General features: G+C 45.0%; 1 protein-coding gene across 3 annotated transcripts in view; it reads right to left on the reverse strand.

Moving 5' to 3' along the window:
• Window positions 1-6933: 6933 nt before the first annotated feature.
• LOC123033976 (LON peptidase N-terminal domain and RING finger protein 1-like) overlaps window positions 6934-21048 on the reverse strand; it is a 41902-nt gene continuing 27787 nt past the window's right edge. For 2 of the 3 annotated variants that reach the window (XM_044450959.1, XM_044450958.1), the window contains 5 exons: window positions 20710-20831; window positions 19007-19201; window positions 15578-15740; window positions 13551-13697; window positions 6934-10644 (listed from right to left, as the gene is read on the reverse strand). In XM_044450959.1, coding sequence (XP_044306894.1) covers window positions 10480-10644; window positions 13551-13697; window positions 15578-15740; window positions 19007-19201; window positions 20710-20831 — 792 coding nt within the window. In that variant the 3' untranslated portion in view covers window positions 6934-10479. The remainder of the gene's footprint in view (window positions 10645-13550; window positions 13698-15577; window positions 15741-19006; window positions 19202-20709; window positions 20832-21048) is intronic. The other variant, XM_044450960.1, reaches the window with a different exon arrangement.

A 21048-nucleotide genomic window follows, 5' to 3' on the forward strand; every position in this document is an offset into this window, starting at 1 on the left:
ATTTTTATTTACACAAGGTTTGCTCTCAAATTATAATGAATGTGGGAGTGCAATTAAGGTATAAAGAGCAGCGCTGGGAGAACTGTCTCTAGTGGGAGAAGGAAAGCACACTTTATTTTAAAAGAATTTTATTTTAAAAAACTTTTAAAAACACTAAGCTTTGCCATTTTCTCAGCCTTGTAAACATCACCTGCCATAAACTTACTGGGTCTTGTTTCTAAGTAAGATCAATGCATAGAATTGGTCAAATCTCTCTCTCTCTCTCTCTCTCTCTCTCTCTCTGTCTCTCTCTCTCTCTCTCTCTCTCTGTGTGTGTGTGTGTGTGTGTGTGTGTGTTAAATGCAAAGTTTGCAAATGTGAAAAATGGAACAAAATGGCTGATAAGCATATTAGCACAGCTTTCCCCAACTTGGTGCCTCTGTTTGCATTGGAATTCAACTCCAACAGTGTCAGTCAGCATGGCCAGCAGGAATGAATCCTGGGAATTGTAGTCCAAAACGTTGGAAGGCTACCAGCTTGGGGAAGACTGCATCAGTAGTGAAAAACTGCCCTCCCAGATGAGATCACCATCTGTCTAGTACAGAGATTCTAACACCCTCAGAAGGCAGCAGGAAGGTCGTGAAGAGGTTGACTCTTTTCTATTTGTCCCCAGCCTCTGGGATGCTGAGTGTTTAGGGAGATGATGTGGCTTGATTGTAACAGTCAAACTTTAACCTGCCTTCCATCTCTCTTTTCAAACCTAAGGCTACAATCCTAAATGCACTTGAACATCCATCCCATTGGAACTCATGCACTTACTTCTGTGCAAACGCATGCAGTGCAGTGTGGCAATGCCACCCACACACCTCCCTGGGAGGGGCTACGGCGCTCATGTCCTACTTGTGGATTTACCAGAAACAGCAGGTAGGCCCCTGTGCAAAGAGAATGCTGGACAAGAGGGACCCTTAGCTGTTACGTTCTTTTCTTTGCAAAATTAATCCTATAAGGATATAAAAAGAGTCTGACTAGATTGGTCCAAGGATTTACTGGGAAACCCCAGAGGGCCAGACTGGAATGTCGCGTACATCAGATTTGACCTCCAAGTTACATTACATAGAGCTTTTCTATGTGTGTCATTCACTGTGCTTTAGTCTTTCTCTGCTCATTGTTGTTTATGAGTACTTTAGACAAAGTCCTGACCTTCCAGTTTTACTTCTGTGTCCAACCTACACTTTTGGTAAAGTTTTGTTTTATTTTTTTTAAGAGCATGGGAGCATTTAATTGAAAGCAAAATAAAGTGTTATTTCTTATTGTTTTTGCAGTATTCTGCTTTATTACAAGTGCTACCTACAGGTCATGTAACAGGAAAGCAGGTAAGGAGATGCACCTTATGTAGTGCTCGGATCTTAATTTTGAAATATAAGCAAAAATACATATAGCCAATTAGCAGCCAGTTAATAGGCTTGTGTAGCTAGATTTGTACCCAAGGTGTCTGGCATCAGTGAAAAGGCACTTCCAAAAGTTACTCCCTCCAAATTTTGGTAATTCCTTAGTGGAGGCTGCCTGGGAGTGGAGAAGCCACAAACATCCTTGTGCAAATGAATGTCTGGTAATTCTTTGCTGGATCCTACCCAGTGTGACTATTGGATCACCCCAACCCAGTGCTTGCTGATGCTGCTAAAGCATGCCAGAAGGCTGGCAAGGCAGAATTTCCCTTTACAGAAGGGCTGTCCATACTTCCTTCGCAAAGCTTGTTGCTTTATATTGTAGTAGAATTGGAAGGAGCCAAGAAGGCTATCAACTCAAACGTCCAGTTCAGTGAAAGACTCCAAGTTAAAGCCCGTCTCTTAGATGGCTGTCCAGCTGTATCTGGAATGTCTCCAAAGTGGGAGAGCTCACAACCTCCCTAGTCATTGGTTCCACTGTCATATTTCTCTTGTTTTTTATGTTCAGATAGAATCCGTCTTCCTGCAACTTGAACCCATCATTCTGTGACCTGCTCCTTGAGATGATCAAGAAGAGATCCTGGCCCTCATCTGTCTGACACCTATACAGGTTCTCAAAGAACGCTGTCATAGCTCCACTCAGTCTTCTCTTCTCAAAGCTAAACAAGCCCATCCTCAGTTTGAAGGGCTGCCGGCAGACTGTCCTCTGTTTCAAACGCGTCCTCTGTTCAGAGAGCTACTTCATCCAAATGCAGGCTAAAGATGAAGATCTGTCAGAAAGAAAAGCTGGACCTTGAAGTTACCCATCAGACAGAATAAAGTACACAGGTTGCCTGCTGTCACGAGCCAGGTTCCCCCCTGGCCCGGCACACACACACACACACACACACACACACACCCCTACAAAATACAGACTGTTCTTTGGCCAGAGCTCTTTATTCTCCAATGCACTTCTGGTAAGCACAACCCACCAAGAATGAGTGTCTGAGCATGCACAGAGCAGTTTATTGAATTCCACCTAACAACTGCTTCCCAGCATTCTCCTTTGGAGTTCTCCTTGGGCCCCTCCCTCTGGGATGTTCTTTTTTGGAGATGTGCAAGTCTCCTCTCTACCTGTCATTCCTCTAGATGGTTGGCCCATCTCTCTGAGGTTGCATCATGGGGCCAAGAAGTTATGCTAGGCTCTGCTGGCTGCAGCGGTTCTTCTCCCACACCCCTCCCTGCAGTTGCAAATCCTGACTCTTCTCGACATCCACCTGAACACCTGGGGACAGTGCCTTGAGATAAGCCCCTCCACTGCTTCCAGTGCTTATTATAGATTACTGTAATTCACAGTCATTCTTTCTAACTTCGCATATATACCTATAAATTGGCACATGTACCTTGATGTCATCTTTGTTGGTGCTGCATTTGCTTTTTATTTTCTTACGAGTCCTTTATTCTGTGCTCCAAACAGAGAAACAGTTTTCGAGCCATCTATTCAGCCCTGAAAAACCAGTGAAAAGGAATGCTCTGTGAAGGAGCCATTTCTGAAACTAATCACATCTGCAACTGGCTAGGAGAACTCTTGAGAATCCTGCATTACTCTCACAAAGCTCATGAGATGAAGACTGGATTCTAACAAGTAAACAGATTGGCAACGTATTTTCCTCTTCCACTTCTGAACTACATCTAGTTCCACTATTCATCTCAGAGTTTTTAGGTCAGCCTTCCCCAGCCTTGTGCCTTCCAAACACATTCAGACTGCAACACCCAGAATTAACAGTCAATGAATTCGCTGGATGGGAATTCTGGGAGTTGTGGTCCAAGCATCTCTGAAGGCCACCGGGTTGGGGAAGGCTGTTCTAGATTATATGTTCTACTCCATGCCTCCTGAGGTTCATATTTAACCCACTGCTTACCCCCAGCATTACCCTGTAGTGGGATGGGAGAAAGGAAGAGTCTTCGTATCCTCAGCTCAACCCAAAGAAAACCAGGTTGTTCTGTTCCTACCTGGAATTTGAAAATACAACAACAAAAAGCCTCAAGTAATTTATTTGGAGTGTGTGACGAGGAAAGGAGAAGAGGCCTCGCTGTAATTATAGATAAGCAGCCAAGCATACCATGCTATTAATGTCTGCCTGATTGTAATGTGGGGAAAGAATGGGAAACTGCATTTTTCTTTAAGCAGGCACTTTTCAAGCCTGTGGCATTAAAAAAAAAACATGCACACGCCAAAAAAGAGGCTCTCTCTTTTCTGTTGACCTCAGTAGAAGGGAGCTGAGAGTCAAGTTAAAATGGAAGAACAAAGCAACAGCCCCTCGGCAGCCTGTGGATTCTTCCTTTAATGTTCCCTTCCCCTGTGGCTTTGAAGCAGGGGTTCTTGGCCCTCTCATACATGAAAGGATTGTGTGATGGCTTGAAGGTCTTTGCAGCCACCCGACACTGAGAGTTTCAGATACCTGTAGCAGTGATGCTACTCAGCTGAAATAGGTGGATACTGACACTAAAACAGTAGAGAAATATTCACTACAGTCTTTGCAAGGATGGTGGGATACACAGAATTTAGGTCTAGATTTCTTGGTAAATTTCTCAGAAAAGAAGAGCACCATGTTATGAAATGCCATCTTATCCTAGGGCCAAGTTTGCAGTACTGAATTGCAGTTTTTAAACATTCTAAACAACTTGGTTTCTTTTGCATGTTTTGGATAGGGTGCCTTTGAAAAGGACTCAGCAATTTGCCTTGAGACAGGTGCCCTCTGTACTTCTGACAGGTGCAGGAAGGCACCAGACTGTACTGTACTGAATGCACTGGCTGTATAGATGCTCCAGTTCAAGACATTAGTTTTAACCTTAAAAATGCAGTAAGCAGGTGAAGAGCCCTTTCCAGCTTGTGGACCAAATTCTGCTGGCTACCAGGGACTAAATTTCAGTGGTGACTGGGGTCAAGGGCAAAAAGGGCAAGGCTGAAATACAGAACATACCAGCACAGTGTAATTAGCAGTGCAGTCCTGGCATGTCTAGATACAGAAACGTCCTACAGCTCCCAGGAAGCCCTGTTAGAAAAGCATAAACGCCTTGCAGAACAGGGTGGCGGTGAGCCGGTGCCTGCAGAGAACCCCATCTGCGGGTGCAAGATCTGATGAACTGGGCTACACTGGTACCCCCAAGAGTCTCCCCAGTCCCCAAGCACTCTTGGTCCCTTGGGATTGTCTGTCCGAGGATGCTTCATGGGTCCTTTGTGCTGGGCTTCTTTACAGGCCACCTGAGCCTTTGAGGAGCACAGCCAGCTTGCTCTCAAGATGCGCCATGCAGCTGGGATGTTGACAAAGTAGTGTGACCCAACCACAAGCTGCTTGTTCTGAGCCTCCCCTCTTCCACCCCCAAAGCACACCATCTGAATTTTGGTGAAAACAGGGTAAAAGATTTTTTAAGGATTCCGGAAAAATACGGAATGGGGGAAATGTTGGTTGGAGTAAGTAGTTTAGAGAGCAAACTTGTTTCAATGCGCAAGCAAAAAGCACTCCAGAGCAGAAAATCATTGGCAAAAAGCAAGCAGAGCTAGCTGGAACAGCTGCTCACTGGGCCCAACTAGTTCCGTGCTGTGCCCATGGCGAGATTCCCCTGGAGCGTGTGTTAGGTCTTAGGCCTGCCTGGGGAAAAACCACACCTGGGCAGCTGTGCCAGAGGAACCTCGGGCGATCGCTCCTTGGCCTGCTTCAGACTCAGACTTCCAGGGAGACCTGCTGCTAGCACAAGTGCTGGAGGAGAGAAGGTCTTCCCCACACACTTCCTTTCTCAGAGGAACAGATTCCCTCTGGCCCCTTCCTCTTGTCTGGGTGGAAATCTTGGTGGAATCTCTTGTCATTTGCCTGCCATCCACTGATGTTTCATCCCCAGCTCTGAGATGGATTCTAAGCGAGTCCTATTGTCCAACCACTGGACAGCTGACTATTGAATAGGTTGCTGATCAGTGGCGCTTGTCCTAGAGATGCCCCCAGCCATGCTATCTGCATCGCAATGCCAGTGCCAGTGGCTAGCAGCCTGGCCTTCTGCTTAAGCGGAGAGCTACAGCTGCTTGCCAAGGGGAGGTTTCTGTCTTTCGCACACAAGTGAGATGAAATCAATATGGTCTGGCTGAGCCGGCTGCCTCAGGCCAACCATAACAGGAGCGGAAGTGCACAGAAGCAAGAAACCAGCAAATTAATTGGCAGTCAGTGCAAAGGGGATGGCCTTTGCAGAGGGCTGGATCTGGTCCCCAGATCCAAGGTCTGCATTCCTGTTCTACAAGGCCTTGAGCTACATAACCGAAAGACTGCCCGTATGCTATAATGTTACATTTGCCAGTTGTCATCAAGGCATCAGGGGCTGCCTTCACCATGCTGGATCGGGGCACTGGGAATTGGGAAAGCAGTCCTTAGGCATACAGCCCCAACAGATGGAAATGGGAGTGAAGGTGGTGTTCCTTCTTCCCTGAAATCATTTCAACTTTCAGTGGATCTCGCTAGCAGGTGGTTGTTTTACTGCCCAATGCAATGCAGTGCTGTGTGTTTGTATTTATTGCTTATTCCTTGTTTTAATTCCATTGTAATGTTTAAAACTTAAGTCTTCTTGAGTCTGTTGGAGAAGAGGCCTAGCATTGTGGTGCTCATCCACACAAACTGGTGAAACTGAATGAAATTGCTACCTGCAAGTGGGGTACCAGTTCTTAAGCTCGGCTCTTTGCTCCTGGCTACAGCTACTCCAGGTCAATAGGGCATTCTTTGCACGTTTCTCAACTCCAGGAAACTTTCTCTCTTCCGCCCATCATACATGATCTGTCTCTTGGATAAAAGTTATTGTTCTGTTTTTCATTTCTTATTTCAAAAGATACTCCTTTATTACAGAATGTTACGATCACCAGGATATAAAGTATTGCTCTTATTTCTTTACTATCCTATCTGTAACAGCTACCTGTTCTGTTATGATCTATAAATAAGTATGCTTGATATGGGAGCTCAAAACCTTGGATAGCATAGAAGGAGGGCTATAAAATATAAAGTCTGTTTTGCTGATAACCACCAATGTGTTTAATTCTATTCTTTTGTCTGTGAAGAAGTTCTCTGTTCTACAGCGGCACCTAGTGGAAAGAGACTGGGTTGCAAAATCAAAAGTGGAATAAATAAGAGAATCAACATTAGGAAGTGTGTAACCAAACAAGACATAATATTCAGCTTGTACAGCATAATGTTATCTCCCAACATGCACCTTGAATGCAATTCCAGCTCATTATGACATTCCCTTCTTTCCACTGGCTCATGTACCTGTGCATTATCTCCCCATTATGGCAGCATAAATATCTAATTTGCTTGGACAGCGAGGAAGAGAAACCTTAGATTTTTGTCTCTGTGGTTTTGACATGCTGTGACAAAAGGAAAGTGCAATCAAAGCATGGAGCATCTTACAACAGAAATCTAGTGACCTTGAAGGAATTCATGGGAATATGTATGCATATATCCACACACACAAAGCTCCAAATACACACAAATGCTATGGCCAAAAAAACACAACCTTTTATTAGATGACAGGATATAATAGCTTGAGCAACAACAAATAGAAAGATATAAATTCAAATAAACTCCAGGCAAGGTAGAGCAATTCCAACACAATTCTGCCAGGTAAGAGAAATGGCTCGCTTGGTGTCACAAAACAATGAATAATATCATGCAACTGGGGTACAAGTACATCCGACACCACTTTTACAGCCATTGCAAACTGGGAAAACAAGAGTGCCCACATGAGGTACAAAACAAAAGAAACAGGACTGGTTTCTTGGTTTGTTTGGCTATGCGATTCAAGTAAGGAAAATTGCAGGCCTAGCTCTGGCATCACTGAATCTCCACGCTGCAGGGAAAAAAAAGGCACTTTCCATTTAAGAGAAACCTGTGCGTATGTCAGTGGCGTTAAACACTCCCTTCATATTTCTATTCCCTATAGCATGTGAAACAAAGAAAAACAGCAGCAGCAGCAGCAGATCCCTTCCATAACACGTAAATATTGAGAGAGACATTCATCCACTACTTGGTTTCTAGGATAGCCTGACTTCTCCTTACCCATGATTCCAAGGCTGCATGAATGGACCAAGCATCCATAAGGCTCAGATACTAATTGTCCTGATAACAAACGTTCCTTCCCGCCACTCCCCATTGAGAGGCACCGTTAGATTGAAATGGTAGAGCAGTCAGGGGAAGGAGTCTTAAACCAAAGGCTGCTGCGGATTGCTGCCCTGAAGGATTCTGCACAGCACACCAGAAATGAAGGGTGCCATGCGACAATCAGGGTGTTCGATTCCAATCAGTAAATGGGGAGTTGCTCTTTGCATCCTGAGCAGAAGCAAATGCAGATTCACTTAATCTGGATTTGTCTCATCCCTTTCAAACATTGTATATCTTTGGTTACAGAAGCTTATTATTTTCCCTAATGGAGGCACCTTGTGCGGAAGAATGGGCTTGACTGAACTGCTTCCGAATAGGACATTTGGAAGTAAGCAGGAAAAACAGACAGCTGGTGTCAGCATGACAAAATAGGCAGGAAGGCTGTTGAATATCAATTATATTCCGTACATAAATATCACAGTATCTTGTAACCGCTTGCTCCGACTTACAACCAGGGGTCGGTACTGAGTCTGGTAGAAAGCAAAATGAATATCCACCTGGACAAAATAGTCCTGCCTAACGGACACACCTCTGCTGGAGGCACTAAGGAAGTTCTCTTTCCCACTGCAATACATGCACCAAAACAATTCCTGCAGGAAAGTTCTGGGAAAATGTCAGTACCTGATCTCCCCTTGTGATTTCATTTCCTTAAACCATCATTTCATTAAATTACATGATCATGTTTTCAAGACTTCTTACTAAGTAAACCTCCCATATCCAGAATAGATGACATGCTAAGAGTTTACCAGGCTCCAAGACATCCAAGCCCTAGGTTGTTTGAAAGATCAGCTTACAGAAGCCCCAAACTGCCACCCATATTCATTAAGCAACCCAACATGCCTAAAGTTTTCCAATGATCCTAATTAATTAAACACTCAGTCAAGTGTTCTAAAGAAAAAGTGGACGTATTTGCGCTGTTGCAAGTACTAAAGTGTATACTTAGAAGCCAGGGATGGGGACCCCACATCTTGTGGGAGCTCCCCATGCAGTCCAATGGCTTCCTAGCCTTATCTGCAAAATTGGCATCAATGGACGTGTTCACTGCTTTGATCACAGTGGGGGAGAGGTAATGAATGAGGGTCTGTGAGAGGGTCAGCAATCGTGTCCGGAGCAGTGGGGCAGCCCTGCTCACCTCGGATGCTTCCCCCACTGCAGACCCATGGCTCCTGACAGGCTTGCCCAGAAGTAATTCAGGCCTCATGCTGGGAAGGGTCACCCTTAAAACAGTCCTACCTCGGCACTGAGACACAGGACTAGAGCAAAGGTGGACTCTTAATACAGCTCTGTGGTGCTCAGAAAGGTGGAGAGGTGCCCCCCTCGAGTGCCACAGCATTTCATAGGTCTCAGCTTACATCTGCATCAAGAAAGCACACATCAAGCGTCCCATTACACTGGACATGCAATGTGTATGGAGAAGGATCAGCTTCAAAACAAGACAAAGCCGAGTCTTCTTGACTGGATTTTCCTTAACTGAAAAAAAAGGGCCAACATCAAATGTAAAAAGGAAAAAAAAGTGCACTTTCATTTAAACATCTGAATTTCTAAGTTCTTTGTGCTGCTAAACCATCCCTTGATTCTTACAGTTGAGTTCAATTGCCAGATGCAATTGCTCCGTAAACTTCTTCCAGGTGAGAGATTCCAGAAAAACAAGACCATATGAGCACTGTACTTAATCACTGTTAATACCTCATTTTCTGTGTAGGGCAAAATTCCTAACAGGAGATGCATTGTGCCACTGTAGCAAAAACAGAGTCCTGTGGCACCTTAAAAATGAACCAATGGTGAGACTTCATCCTTATAAAGTTGATTCTTATACCGGGCTCACATATGCACATGCCCATCTTTGTTTTTCCATAAAGCTTGCCACTGTGCATTGGTTTGCCTTTCAAGATGCTTTTGTATTCCATGCGGTTTGCCTAACAGAGAACACAGGATAACAGGACAGCCCGATAGAGCTGGATACTTAGCCAAGCTGGTTTTCTGAAATGCAGGATGTTCTTGACTAAAACAGTTAATCTTTTGGCTCTTCCCACCATCCCGTGGTGATTTATTCCACAATATTGTTTCCCTTTACCGTTTTTTCTTTGACCCTCCTTTGTTGGCTAAATCTTTTGGCCCTGAGCAGCCTTGGCCTACATACATTGCCTGGGAGGGTGCTCAACTTCAGAGAAATATTTGTTCGTCCCTTATCATAGAAACAAAATTCTAATCTACAGCCTTGTTCCCCAGCATTTTTCTTCTCTTCTGATCTAATCTCCCACAGCATTTTCCTTTAATTGAAAGAAACAACCATCAGGGGAGGGCAATTTGGATTAGGCTGTGGTGCATTGCTTAAGTCCTTTTCTTGCTCTGCAGCTAGCAGCAGCTTTGAGGGAATGATTTAAAACTGGAGAAATGGAATAACCATTTTGCAGAGCTTTGAATAATCCTGCACAAGCATCAATAAGAGGTAAGAAGATAAAGCCCGGGAAACCCTTGCATTTGTGGCTGGGTTGTCTTTTTGCCTTGGGGCTGGAGTGGGGAGTCGTTCAGAGGTTTCCTTGCTTAGCACGAGGCAGACAAGTCCAAGTTCATATCGGACTCACTGCATCCTTCAGCCCTAACAGGGTCAACTGGGGACTCTCCTGTGGAAGGAGCATCATTGCTACTGATGCTTGTTGCTACTGCACACCAGCTTAACGTTACTGCTTCACAGCCTATTGCTGAGGTCAGTTCTACAACAAAACAAAATAATTAAGAGAACAGATAAAGAAACATCAGATCAGGTGGTTTCTTGAGCCCAACATCTCAGAGAAAAATGATGAGTGACAGCATATAAACCCATTTCACTTGTTCCTTCCATGGGATGTATCACTTTCTTCTCCCGAGACAAGGTCTCAGAATTAGCTATTATAGTCACGGCTTTCCAGAATGACACTCAGAATATGCGCTAGTTGGGTGAGACGAGTCTTCAGGGATGTGTCAGAAAAGATCGTCAGCTTACGGCTCAAGTCAAGGGGCAAGATAGATATAAGCCACCAACACCAAACGGGTCCATCTGGAGAGGCCTAATGGGAAAAATGTGTGCAGAAAAACAGGTCAACAGATTATGGCAGGGATTCCATTTTTAGGCACGGGAAATAGTTTTGGGCTAGTCTCTGGGACCAGTGGAGGCGGCAAATTTAGCCGCATTGAGATGCGGCCTGAGGAATGATAAGTAGTGAGAAGTTGTTCCTTCATCAACAGAGTATTTACTACCTGACATTAGCAGATTATTTAATACCTACAATTGTTTAATTACAAGCATGTGACAAAATTGTCCAATTCACATGTAACAGTACATCAGAATTCTTTAAAAATCTGCCTTATTGCCACAATGGTTTCCACTTGGCTCCTCCTTCCAGTGGAAACAATGGAATGAACCAGGAAACTTCCACCCATGGTTTGTTGAGCATTATGTCTTAACCAGAATCTCAGGCTTGTCGCTTTGCTAACAATCTAGCATCACTTAGCAGTTGAGAACCTTGATTATGGGCAGTACATAAATGAAATGAAAAATAAAATCATCTTGATGCTACAATCCTATACCCACTCACCTGGAAGTAAGCCACATTGAACTCAATGGTAGTTGCTTCTCAGTAAATACATCCAGATTGCATTAAACATCCCTTTAGAAACGCCCTATGAATAAGGTTTACTTTTAAAACCTTCCTATGAATTCACACAGTTCAGATTCTTGGGCCATACCCAACTCACTTGCCTGCATGTGGGGTAGAAGAAACTCTGACAAAATAATGAACTATATACATGTAAAGGGGGGAAAGGCACTTATTTTCCTTCTTTTTTTAACAACTTCAGGTGCAATCTTATGCATTGTTCGACAGAAAAAAAGCCCTACAACTTCCAGGATTCCCCAGAAGCCATAACAAATGTAACATTCAGTGCTTTGACTAGATGAGTTCATCTATTTAGCAGTGTGCACACATTTTAAACAAGCTCCAGAAATAGGCTTGGGCAAGAAACATCAACCTGAGTAAAGATGAGAAACCAAACAGAAGCATACATGGTCCATTTGGACCGATACACAAGCACGCCAGCTTTCTGTAAATCTCTTCTTAGCTGATCAAAGATGTCCAGGGATTAAATGTAGTGGACTAGGGTTCAAATCTTTGACTCTAAGTGTTCTTGAGTGGCCAGTAACAACTGGATATAAGATGCTCAACTATTATATTTTCCAGTTTCCACAGTTGAGGAAGATTAACCTATCATGATAAGCACCTCTCAAGATTTCTTAATAAAGAAAATAGGAGAAAGATCTGATGCTTTGGATGCTTAGATATTTAGATATCTAAATGGAAGCTGAACTCTTGGTAATGCTGAGTCAGGTCTCTTTGTCTTAATCCTTTAGTTTCAAGAATCCAATTCTTTATTGTAAACTTAGAAGCATGCTAATGCATGCCACAAAATAATAATTGAACTATTACCTATAACAGGGTTAGGCAACTTGAGCCCCATCAGTCCTGACCAACATAGCCAGAGATGATGGATTATGGGAGCTGCAGGCCAAAACATCAGGAGGACCACATCCACTATGGTCTCCACAACTGGTGAAGGCCAACAGGCATCTGTACAGGTAGGATTCTCAGCTTGTCAGCCCTGTGCTCCTACAATGCAGCGAAATGCCTAGAATTATGCCCTATTATGTTATTCCCCATAGCAGAGCTGTTCTTAACGTCTTGCGCCTCACTAGGCTCACGGTAAGGTGGAACAAATTAACCACAGGATGCAAAGGATGATATTGTATTTGGGCTCTTTAAAAAGCGATGCTACTTCGAAACTGAAAAAATTACTTGACAGGAAGCTTTATACCCCACGGTACAGCTGGCTGGATCAGCGATGTGAAAAGCACAGTATCAGCTACGGAATGGGGCACTCACATGGTAGGTAGGCTGAACCAGTAAGTCAGAAGAGCAGTCGAACAGAGCTTCCAGTGCAGAGCAAGAATCAGTGCTCTTTCATGGCCCATGGCCAATTTTCCAGAGCTTTTAAAACCAGCCCAGTAGTTTGCACTACCGTAATGTGTGTGAGTGTTGCCTCACTAGCACATGCTGCCTACTGGTAACTCTTGGTGCCTCACACTATTGTGCTGTGTTTTGTGCGTGGTCAGCATGGCTCGTATATGTGAGCATCTGATATTCTGCAAGAAGCGTTCAGAAGGGGGTCATGAGTGGCAGGATGCCTGTCAGTGCAGGAGACTTTGCAGCTCACGGCAGCCATGCACACCTGTCCGAGAACCCAGGCCGCTCTGATTTTCCAGCGCACACAGTGGGGCTACCATGCTGCTTTCCACTAGAGGCCTCTGGAGCTCTCACCTCCTGGCTTTTTGTTCCATTTCTCCCACTCCATTATGCTTTACATCTTGTTTTATAATCTGCTGCTTTATTATTATGACTTTGTTGGCAAAAAAAACAGAGGTTTTGTGAAGTTTTATAATGGCGCTTGGTTTTTTGATTGCTGGATTTTAGTGCCACATCATTTGTCATTTTTAACATTGCACTTTTATTGTATATTTTATAATCTTGTAAACCACACAGGGAGCCTTCCTGGCTAATGAGGTGGGATAAGAATCCAACCAATCAATCAGTCATTCAAATGGAAAAGAAAGTTGGACCCCTTCATCCCAAGTGCAGAATTTAATTTTAAGGAAGCTCTTGGGGGACCATTCCAGAGTGGTTGTTAGCAGTAGAGGCTAAAATACGAATCAATTTTAGCTTAAAGATCTTATTGCTGATAAGTAGGCCTTAGCAGAGGCATTTCAACCTTTTAGAATGGGGGGGGGGGGACTGCACAAAATCCAGGAAACTGCCAAACAATTGGTTGTTGAGGGAAAGGGGTGTGGCCACCTGGAAAACCCCAAAAATGCTTCGGCTGGTGCATTGGGGTGGGGGAAGAGAGCAAGAGCATGTGGCATTACCTGAATATCTGCCTCTTTTTCGGGAAGAGGTCCATGATGCATCAGGAGTTGTCTGAAGGTGGTGTCCCCATGGTCATAAAACCTCTGTGTTAGCTGGTATGTGTAGTCATGCAACTTCTGAAGCTCAGCCAGTTCTTCTCCTTCCACCTACTCCAAGAGATCAGTAGAAGGAAGATATCAGGAAGGCAATGGAGAAAGAACAGGGCAAGCACTGGACTGGGTATTTAGAGCAGACGAGCATGATGGAGACAGAGCGCGGTAAAAGCCAAAAATAAACACAAGTGATTTGAGATAAACTCAGTAATGTTGCTACACAGAAACAAGATGCATGGAGCAGGAAAACTCCAGGCTGGGCATAATTAGGAAAGGAACTGAAAATAAAATTCCACAGTCATACTTCCATTACACAAATCTGTTGTGCAACCACACTTAGAATATTATGCACAGTTCTGGACACGGTATCTGAAAAGGACTGTGGTAGAACTGAAAAAAAGGGCATAAAAGTGAGGCCAAAATGATCAAGGGGCTGGGCAGCTCCTCTGTAAGGAAAGGCTTAGAGAAAATGCACGTGATGGGAGTCATGAGGTGTACAAACTGATGCAGGGTGTGGAGAAAGTGGACAGGTAAACATTTTTATCTCATAATGCTAGAAACCTGAGTCATCCCATGAAGCTGATTGGTGGGAAATTCCAGGCAAAGAGAAGGAAGAGCTCCTTCACACCGTGCAGAGCTAAGCAGCAGAATTCCCTTCCACGAGATGAAACGACGGCCACCAATTTAGATGGCTTTAAGAGAGGATCAGACCAATTCCCAGAGAAGGCTGTCAGTAGCTACTGGTCCGGATGGCTCTATGAGCAGCAGATTGCAGGAGTGTCTTTGCTGCCTTCACGAACAATGAGCAGGGGCATTGAGCAAAGGAGGAAGCGTGCCAGGTGCGTGCTGAGAGCGGCTCTGTGCTGCCCCTGCTCATTGTTCACCAAGGGGGTGAAGACACTCCGGCGACCCACTGCATAGAGGAAGAGCACGCTGAGGGGCAGCTCCTCCTCTTCCCCGCTGTAATGGAGGGGGACATGTTGGTTCTTTGTGTGTGGTGGGGTTGAGAAGCTTCCTATAGCTGCTGCTGCAACCCATCTGGGACCACACGCCCTGTTCAGGACATTAAAGCAGCCACGATAGCCCAGCTAGAGACACTCACAAAAGAGGACTTCAAGAACAGTTTCAGAAAGTGGCCAGAACAATGGGGAAAGAGTTTTCAAAGCAAGGGGAGTGTTTTGGGGGGGGGGGGGGGGTTAATGGAAATGTGTCTTTTATTGTAATATTTTACTTAAACATGCACCTTATTTTTTGATCACACCTCACATATCATCTTGAACTTAATTGTTTCAGGAGGCCACATTTGCTGTTTTAGTTTATCAAAACGGGTATTTTTTAGAGTCTGGAAACGGATTAATTCATTTTGCATTATTTCTAATGGGAAAAATGATTCAGACTTTGAATGATTCAGAGTTAAGTTCGAAGTATGAGGCACCACTGTATATTCGATTAGTAAGTTAAAAGACAGGGTAATAATTTAGATGAACTTCCTTAGTTGTTTGGATCACTTACTTTGCATCTTTTCTGCACTGGCCCTTTAACCAATATGACGCTTCTCTCAGTGCAACCATTTAGTGGTGCAGTAACATGAACAACCATTTCAGGCACCCTGCAAAATAATATGGGAAGCTGCCAGATCTAGTCTGGCCGCTGGTCTGTCTAGTGCAGGAATGTCAACGCTGATTGGCAGTGGCGCTCCACTTTTTCAGGCGGGGTCCCTCCAAGTCCGACTTGAAGACGCCAGGGTCTTCTGCATGCGAAGCCAGTGCTCTGCCGGGCCTTCCAGCTTGGCAAAGGTGGCCTGTAAGTCAAGCCAGCCAGTGGAGCACAAACTTTTTCCGCCAGAGGAAATGCCATGCCCTCAAGTGTGGCGTGGCATGTTAAGGATGCCATAACCACAGCCTCTATGGCACAGCTCACATGGGACCGCTCACCTTCTCATCCTCCAGGTACTCAATATCAGCGGTGTTGTAGCCATCCCTGTGCCCACGACTCATGACCCGGAACCGCCGCTTGCCTATCGTGTCCACCAAAGATCGTCCGTCAGGCAGGAATGCTATTTTCTGGATCTCCAGCACACAGCCATAGTCAGCAAAGCTGAAGAGAGAGAAAAGTTATTTAGGGTGGACACACTTAGAAGAAAACTCTATTCACAAGGCTTGATGACTTCAGTCCTGGGCTATTACTTATTCCAAAACTGTGTGGCCACTGTAGGGCTACAGTTCCTCTTCACAAAGCTGGAAAACAACATTATTGTCATCTGTTCTGCAGGTTAGGAGCTGAGCCAGAGAGAAAAGGCTTGCCCTGGCTCTGTGGCTTGCCCTGGCTCATCCCAAATGCAGCTGCTATGAGCAGACCTGCCCCTTGTGAATAAGCACAGTCATGACCAAAATGCCTTCTTCTTTCTTAAGGGCACAAAAACCACCACATCCTTGGGCAGAACTCAAACCGAATGTCTACAACCCTTCTCCCTGCGTACCTTCTTAAGAACCTGGCTACGCAGTCCTCCTGCCTACAACATCCAGTAAGTGATGCCTTCTTGTGCCCATACTCACCCCCATCACCCTACACTTTGTAACGCCTTCCTTGATGAAGCGAGGTGGTGACCTCATAAGCTCCCACATTTTTGGTGATCTTTGTGTTGGCCTAATAAAGTATCACACAAATAAGGATTTTGGGATTTTTCTTACGGCCATCACAACTGCCTTTGCATTTGACATACCTTGCTGATTCCAAGCTGTAGCCCATGAGGGAAGCACCCTGTATCTTCTGTGTTTACTAAACACCTGCTGATTGCAGATAAGCAACATATTCACAATGACTGGGTTCCAACAACACGCAATGCCACATGGAACGGAAGTATGAATACGGCTTACTGGCAGGAAGTATTCTGAACCATCTAATAGTCCCAGAGGGTTCCGACAACATACTGGCACACACTCAAGGGTTGAGTATGGGCCGAGTGTGGACTTTTGTTGAACTTTGGGTTGTTGTATTATGTTGTCTGAATATAACCATGCTAACAAACTATGATGTGTTAATCCTGAACAGCCCACAATTCAGAACACAACAACAAACCATGGATTATTGAGTGTTAACAAGTCATGACTTGTTAGCTCACTTGGGTTTAGACAACACAATAACCCATGTTTAACAATAACCACTGAGTGTGGGTTAGCATGTTGTCTGAATCCTCTGGGACTATTCTGATCCTCTGGGCCAGAATTTTGTTGTTGTTAGTTGCAAAGTTGTGCTCAACCCATCACAACTCCATGGACAACATTGCTCCAGGCTCTCCTGTCCTCCAGCATCCCTCAGAGTCCACCCAAGCTCACATCCACTGCCCCAGTGATTCCATTTAGCCACTTCATCCTCTGCTGTCCCCTTCTCCTTTGGCCGACAATCGTTCCCACCATCAGGGTCTTCTCCAGTGAGTTGTTCCTTCTCATGAGGTGGCCAAAGTATTTGAGTTTCATCTTCAGGATCTGGCCTTCTAAAGAGCAGTCAGGGTTGATTCTCCTCTAGGACTGACCGGTTTGATCGCCTTGCGGTCCAAGGGACTCTCAGGAGTCTCCTCCAGCACCACCATTCAAAGGCCTCAATTCTTCAGAGCTCAGCCTTCCTTATGGTCCAACTTTCACAGCCATACATTGCAACTGGAAAAACCATAGCCTTGACTATACAAACCTTTGTCCGTAGGTTGATGTCTCTACTTTTTAGTATGCTATCTAGATTTGCCATAGCTTTCTTCCCAAAGAGCAAGTGTCTTTTAATTTCTTGGCTGCAGCCACCGTCTGCGGTGATCTTGGAGTCAAAAAAATAAAATCTGCCGCTTACCTCCATTTCTTCCCCATCGATTTGCCAGGAAGTGATAGGACTGGATGCCATGATCTTAGTTTTCTTAATGTTGAGTTTGAAGCCAACTTTTGCTCTCTCCTCCTTCACCCGCATCAAGACGCTCTTTAGTTCCTCTTCACTTTCTGCCATTAAAGTTATATCATCTGCATATCTGAGGTTGTTGATATTTCTCCTAGCAATTCCGACTTGTGATTCATCTAGCCCCGCCTTTCACATGATGTGCTCTGCATATAAGTTAAATAGGCAGGGCGACAGTATACAGCCTTGCCGTACTCCTTTCCCAGTTTTGCACCAATCAGTAGTTGCGTGTCCAGTTCTCACTGTTGCTTCTTGACCAACATACAGGTTTCTCAAGAGACAAATAAGATGGTCTGGTACTCCCATCTCTTTAAGAACTTGCCACAATTTGTTGTGATCCACACAATCAAAGGCTTTAGCAAAGTCAATGAAGCAGAAGTAGATGTTTTTCTGGAACTCCCTAGCTTTCTCCATGATCCAGCGTATGTTGGCAATTTGATCTCTAGTTCCTCTGCCTCTTCGAAATCCTGCCTGTACTTCTGGTACTTTTCAGTCCACATACTGCTGGAGCCTAGCTTGTAGGATTTTGAGCAAAACTTTGATAGCATGTGGAATGAGTGCAATGGTGTGGTAGTTTGAACATTCCTTGGCATTGCCCTTCTTTGGAATTGAAATATAGACTGACTTTTTCCAATCCTGTGGCCACTGCTGAGTTTTCCAAATGTTCTGGCATATTGAGTGAAGCACTTTAACTGCATTGTCTTTTAGGATTCTGAATAGCTCAGCTGTCTCCTCCATTAGCTTTGTTGTTGCTAAGACTTCCTAAGGCCCATTTGATCTGGTCCAGAATATTTATTGCCAAAAGTTCTATTCGCACTTTCCTTCCATGCACAGGGCTAATGTATGGAGAGGCGTGTGTCTCTCAATGGCCTAACGAGCCCCCTCTAGCTCTATAATTAAATGGTAAGAATATTTATGCTATTGCTTATTTCTGTTTTCCACTAGTGGGTTATTCCTGTTATTTTTTCCATTTTTGCTAATTGGTAGCAGCTCCCAGTTAAGTTATACTGAAGGTGAAGTACCGTATTTTTCCATGTATAAGACAATACTTTTCTTTAAAATATTTATCTAAAAATGGAGGGGCATCTTATACATGGGGGGCTGAGAGGAGAACCACGGGCACAATGGGGAGGGAGACTGGCGTGATCAGGGCATGCTCGGGGGAGAGGCAGGCGTGGGGAGGCAGCAAGGCAGTGGGTGCGCACACACATGCGCAGCAGCAGCTTGCTCGCTCGGAGATCGGTAAGAAAAGTGGGGGGTGTCCTATACATGGGGGTGTCTTATAGAGGGAAAAATACAGTATGAAGATCAGATTAGCTCCTTGCTCTACTTTTCTGGCACCTCCGCAGAACTGTTAGGTTGACTGTGGGCCTGGAAGAAGCCTGCCCCGAGCGTGAGGACCAGCCAGCTCAAAACGGGCCACTTACCTCTTCCCGTTCTCAAACATGCACATGCCAAACATCTTGGTGCCTGTCTCCTGACATCTTCGCATCATGAGGCGGTAGCGGGGCTCAAACACATGAAGGGGACACACAATGCCTGGAAATGACATTGTGCACACAAAGATGGGGATATTCTTGGTCAGGCTGCAGAAGGAAGATGGAAGCCGCATGATCACATGTCTTCAGCGTGGATACACAGGAATGCAAAAGGGTAGGAAGCTCCACCAGCCATCTTTTACGCATATATTCTATGACCTGGATGGAAACCTCACTTCAGTTGCAGAGAAGCCTCGGGGGCCATAATTCTGTGGTGGGTGGGACTGGAAATAAGTATGTTGGGGCCAAGGGAAAAATACAATAATACCAGCATATTGCTCCTTAAAGCTCTTACTGCTGACAGCTAACACTTAACAGAGGTATTTCAACCTTTTAGAAAAGAAAACTGCACAAAAGTCAGGAAACAACCAAAGGATTGGTGAGTGGGGAAAAGGAAACAGGAGGAAGGGTGTGGCCATCTGCAGAAGTCGCCTGCAAGGGTCAAATTGGGCCAGCTGGGTCTGAACTTCCCCATTACTGCCCAATGAAATTGTGCAGCTGATATAACAGCCCTCACACAAGAGTAATCTAGGCAGCTGTAAAGTGCTTCTCTTAACAAAATGACAAGAGCTGAATGCAGAATATGAGTTTTCGGTCACTGCTATACCCTCTTAATATCTTCTGTATGTGCAGGGCCTATCAGGGCTCACTCTACCCCCACCTTTCGGTCCCTGCCTGGCACCTGTCATTCATTCCCCATTAAATGGCCCTGCAGAGAACTCCCCACCTCCCCTGGATGCATTCGCCCAGCAGCACAGACACAAGGGGAGGGCCTCCCCCAGTCCCAACGCAACAAGGGGCCCGGATGCCATGCTCACGGAATCATGCGCCTTGTGATTCCAACATGAGGGGCTATCAGGTCCCCTCATGCCAACAGAGCCCCTTGCTTTCAGCGCTCTAGACATGCCATTCTTCCAACAGGCACGGGGCATGTAAACTGCAGTGCTGTGGCAGAGCCTCCCTTACGGAAGAAGGGGACAGCGAGAAGGATGAATATAAGGTTGTGGAGCGCCTCATTTCCTCCTATAATTTGAAATTATAATTTTTGCTAGTTTCCAGGGTGGATAATATTGATCAAACTCATGGATTACATAGTGAGGAAACTGTGAACTTACAACTGTAAATTGCAATACAACTATACTAAAAGAAACTAAGGAGAACCTACACTAGAGAGAACATGAGTGGTCTCATCAGTCCCCATTCCTGAACTTGGTACATCCGAGATGCTGCTGTAGATTTCCTAGGCTGAACATGGCTTGAGTTTTTAAGACCACTGTGGATGCCTTTTTTCTTGGGAAAAGCATCATCACCCACCTGTGACATTCTTCCCCAATCTCATGCCCCCCATGGACCCCCAACTCCCATCAGTCCCAACAGAAAAGCCACAAAGTATTGTTCAAAATATCTGGGGTGGGGGACCAGATTGGGAACATTACAATCTTATCCACACATACCTGGAAGCAAGCCCCATTCGGCTCAGTGGGCTTAATTCCAAGCAGACATGTATAGTATTATGCTACTTGAAACTATAGTGAGATGACAACCCCCTTCCCATACTATGCATGCGCGCACACACACAGGCCTCTGTTTACTTTGAAAGTTCTGTCATTTCAGCCTGGTGGACCAACTTCCTTTCTGCCAGTTGTGAGGGAAAGACAGCGGTCATGAGTTCCTCCAGCAGCACAGTGGTGTTGTATTTCCCAGCCCTCAGGTACTGGAAGAAACCAAAGGCAAGACGTATTGAGCAGGTAGGAGAAGATCAGGCCCAGTGTTCTGTTCACACAGTGGCCAAACAGCAGCACACAAGAGAGGCACAAGCAGAACGCAAGTGCAGCCCCGCTTCGTTCCCCAGAAAGTGGAGTGCACAGCCATTTGGCTTCTGAAGGCCCAATCAGCAGGAGACTAGCAGCCAGTGATAGGCCTCTCTCCAT

The sequence above is a fragment of the Varanus komodoensis genome, unplaced genomic scaffold (genome assembly GCF_004798865.1).
Source record: "Varanus komodoensis strain SLA01 unplaced genomic scaffold, ASM479886v1 scaffold6_1, whole genome shotgun sequence".
NCBI classification, from domain to species: domain Eukaryota; kingdom Metazoa; phylum Chordata; class Lepidosauria; order Squamata; family Varanidae; genus Varanus; species Varanus komodoensis.